Source organism: Triticum aestivum, chromosome 5B (assembly GCF_018294505.1).
Source record: "Triticum aestivum cultivar Chinese Spring chromosome 5B, IWGSC CS RefSeq v2.1, whole genome shotgun sequence".
NCBI classification, from domain to species: Eukaryota; Viridiplantae; Streptophyta; class Magnoliopsida; order Poales; family Poaceae; genus Triticum; species Triticum aestivum.
Genome location: NC_057807.1, coordinates 616,934,273 through 616,938,450, shown reverse-complemented (window position 1 = coordinate 616,938,450; position 4,178 = coordinate 616,934,273). Strand labels below are relative to the sequence as shown.

General features: G+C 49.0%; 1 protein-coding gene across 1 annotated transcript; it reads left to right on the top strand.

Moving 5' to 3' along the window:
- The first annotated feature begins 2,904 nt into the window (after positions 1-2,904).
- Positions 2,905-3,721, top strand: LOC123113670 (uncharacterized). The gene has a single exon (XM_044534972.1). It carries the CDS (start codon positions 2,974-2,976, stop codon positions 3,394-3,396), a length of 423 nt encoding a protein of 140 aa, XP_044390907.1. The 5' UTR covers positions 2,905-2,973; the 3' UTR covers positions 3,397-3,721.
- The last annotated feature ends 457 nt before the right edge of the window (positions 3,722-4,178 follow it).

Below are 4,178 nucleotides of genomic sequence, written 5' to 3'. Positions count from 1 at the left end.
TATATTCATATTTAGAATTTCTAATGTTAAGTCTACATTGTTGTTGTAAAATTTTATGGCGGAGGACTCCCAAAGAAACTATGTCGAAAAAAATAAAACAGTACGCCTAGTAACCTGCTCATTTGCCATGACTTTGTCGGACATGTAGTACCTAATGTGGCACTTCCACCCACATACGTTTGAGTGTACCCATATTATTTGCTCGGAGATTCTGATGTATAACAAAATGCATAATTGGTTTCGGGGGCATTTTCACACCTATCCTAATAGCATGGTATCCTAGACGGTGTTCAAGGAGAGTTTGGCTTGTAGTCTTTAACTTGATATGGGGAAAATGAAATAGAATGAGAAGACATTATCCCTTCACAATATTTCAAAAAATGATATATTTTTTAAAATGGTGGATAAGAGATATGAAATTTATTTTCCCACATTGAGATCACTTGATGTTGGGCAACTTATGCATAAACCCACATCATGTCACTACCAGCATCAAATTGGAGATTGTACTCCTTCAATGGGATCATTGATTTCATACGAGTATAATATAGCCTATAAATTTAAACTCTTGAAACAACAACCATGAGGCTGAATTTGCATGAACCCCTCACGCCAAAAATTAGTTCTTTAGGCCATGTGTGGAGCCACTTCAGCTTTAGAGGGGACACATGCCCCCTCCCCTAGCACCCTTCAACATTTTTTCAAATCCTGGCTTCACAACTTCACCAGCAAAAAGAATGAAACCTCCATCTTTTGGACCAACTTTTGAACCTTTTATACAGTGGCCTTAGAGGACAGATTTTTTGTTGAAATAGACCACCTGCCGAACTGAATTGTCAAAAAAGACTTCCTTCGAATGAATGTGACAAAAAGGACCCTCTCGGCCGTGGCGGCAGGCGCGCCAGGCGACACGTGGCACCTGCCGCCACGGCGCGAGACGGCAAGCCCTGCCGCCACGACGTCAGGCGGCACGCTGCGCAAAACGAGATACGGCGCTGGCGATAGAACGGGCTGGCCTGGTGGGTCCCTGCCGCCTCAGGGCCTGGCGCGCCTGCCGCCACGGCCGAGGGGGTCCTTTTTGTCACTTTCATCCGTTCGTCAGGTGGTCTATTTCGATAAAAAATCTAGAGGACACCTTTGAGAGTTGGAGTTTTGAGATGGTAGACATTGCATTTCATCCAAACGAAACAATATCATCTGTCTACAAGTGATCTAGCCAGGAGTTGTTTTAAAAATACCTTTACAATACAACCAAATTACCCAACTGAAATGAAGAAAGCAATCCCACTTCAGCAAGATATTTTATTGTATATCAATAAATCCAACACACATCTAAGTGCCGCCACATTGGTCACTGGGGGTGTCCTTACACCTGTCATCAGATCTTGATATCCTAGACGAAGTTGAAGTCCAAAAAAGGTAAGTAATGCCTAGTCACCAATGTATCTGAGGACATTGCACTTTAATTTTCTATAGAAACCCATTGTTCGGGTTCAACTATCTCAATAGCACGTAAGACCATCTCCAACAATTCCCATGAAAGAAAAGAAAATGTCTTTGGGGGGCTGCTACGCGTCGGCCGGCGGATCTTTTTAAAAGATCCAAAAAGATCCGCTGCTCGCGACTCCGGATCTGACACGGATCTAGCGGGGTGAAATTATTTTCTCAACTTTGCAGAAACATTTGTAACAGAGATTGTGTTGCAGAATTTTTGTGCAACAGAGGCTGTGTTGCGGTTTTTTTTGCAACAAAGGTATTGTTGCGGATTTTTTTGCAACAGAGGTCTTGGTGCGTTTTATTTCAACATCGGTGTTGTTGCAGATTTGTTTTTTTTGCAATAACAGTGATGTTGCAGAAGTGGACGATGCCTTGCATCGTCGGTGTTGAGCGGACGTCGTCTTCTTCATCACTCAGTAGCGGCCGTTGATCGAGAAGAGGGAGGAGGAGAGAGGGTGGGTGGTGGAGGCGACCGACGACCATGACGGTGGAGCGCGTGCTCGCTGGTGTCAGCGGTGGCGCGGCTGGATGAAGGAGAGAAGAGGGAGGAGGAGAGAGGGTTGATGGTGGCGGAGGCGGAGGCGGCCAACGACCGCGACGACAGAGCGCGTGCTCTCCGGCGCCGACGACCGCGACAACGGGAGCGTTAGTGGTTCGCCTGCCGTCGCCGGGTGCCGACGAGGAGGACCGTCTCTTTGAGTGGGTGTGCCGCCAGTCACAGATTATGGCGGAGACGAAGGCCGGCGGCTCAACGCCAAGCAGCTCCGGCTCGGCATTGAGCAATCCGAGCGGGAGCCGGTGGAGGCAGCGCGAGAGGCGGCGAGGGTGGCCAAGCTCATGCGTAAGCAAGACCGCGCCGTCCGGCGCTTGCAAGGCTACATCGTTATCTTTGATTCCTCCTCCTCCGATGGGGCCCACCTCCTGCCGCGGACTCCTATAGCTGCGCCGGAGACAGGAAGGGCAAAGGGCCGGCGAGGAAGTGGTGAAGATCCGTCTTAATTTCAAGTCTTTAGATGTAGTTTGAATTTGTCCGATCTATTATGTGTATTGTGTGAACTTTGGCTATCTTTTGATGCTCCGGTTGTCACCTTTTGATGAATCGATTGTGCATTTGTATGCCCACTCATGATTAACGTAGTTTTTATCAATGTTGCATGGTTTAGTATAAATATAGGAGGATATGAAATACGCGGGTATGAAGGTGTGGATATAGGAAGTACCCGATCAGTGTCCGAGGGTGTGCCGGATTTGGCAAGTTCAGGTAGAGGATGACACGAGGAATCACTTTGATAGTACATCCTCCAATGGTACGCCAGATCCTACCGGCCCGACCTATACTACGTCACTGAGAAGCGGGCCCACGTTAGCAACACTCGGGCCCTACCACCTGGCTAGCAAAGTCGCGGCACATCTCCCGGTCCCTATCTCCTTCCATTTCCCTTCCCCATCTCCGCATCTTCCTCGCCTCCGTCCCCGATGGCTCGCCTGCTCGCGCAAAGCCTAGCCCGCCCCTCTCCGGCCACCGCCTCCCTCCTCCCGCTGCGCGGGCTCTCCACCAAGGTCGAGCTCATCGAGATCGACCTCGCCGAGGAGGACCCGTCTTCGGTCGAGGTCGTGGGGATCCGGCGCATGGAGGAGGCCATCCACGGCGTGATGGTGCGGCGGGCCACGCCCGAGTGGCTCCCCTTCGTGCCGGGCGGGTCCTTCTGGGTGCCCCCTGTGCGTCGCCCCCGCGGGGTCGCCGAGCTCGTCGGCCGGATCGCGGCGTCCGGGGTCGGCGAGGTGTCGTACGAGGCGGACCCCTACGTCCCCATGACGGAGGAGGAGGTGCTCTCCCTTTCGACCGCCCGGGGGTGGCCGTCGGCGGCCTACTTCGTCGAAGGTGAGCGGGACGAGTGAACCGAGATCAGATCTCGTGGTTGCGTGGATTATTCGATCAAACGCAACGTACTCCATCCGTTTCCAGATTTCCTTGTGGAATTAGACGATGGGCTGTCAGATTTATGCTGTATCTGCTCAACTTGGTAATCGCATTCAGGCTGACAGCATCGGTGAAGCGCACCGGAAAGCGGTTGAGCCATTGCGCATCTCGCATGGTGTTGCCGTTGAATGTGTTCAGTTTATTGTCTATATGTTTGTTATGAGATGATTATTCACCTTCAGCCGTCTCTGGTTGAAGATTATTATTAAGTGAAATGAAAGGTGGTAATTAACGGTTGTGGTCTGGAGGATATTCTGAATCTATATATATAGCACAAGAGGGATATGGCACTCAACCCAACACTCGCTTTATCCTCTTTGTGTGTTCCCATGTTTTTTTATCTGTTTGTCCATCACTTCATATTACTGCTTAAAGCACCATTCTTTAGTTGTATCCTAAGAATGTGAGGTCGATGCCTTCATAGTTGCATACATCATTTACCTGTATGCACACACCATGAGAACTTCTTGATATTTAGCATGATATACCATTGATTTATTCTTCTTATTCCAGCGAATAGGGGTGTTGCGATGTACTGCCTGTAAGGGGTACCGAGGGTGCACTGTTATTTAAAACAATAATTTGCAACATTTTTAAAATTTTGTGACTTCATAAACTTCATGAGTTTTTTTTTTGTAATACGTAATACATTTTCTTAATCATGTAAAAACACCGGGTAGCTGGTTTTTTAGGACCCAAG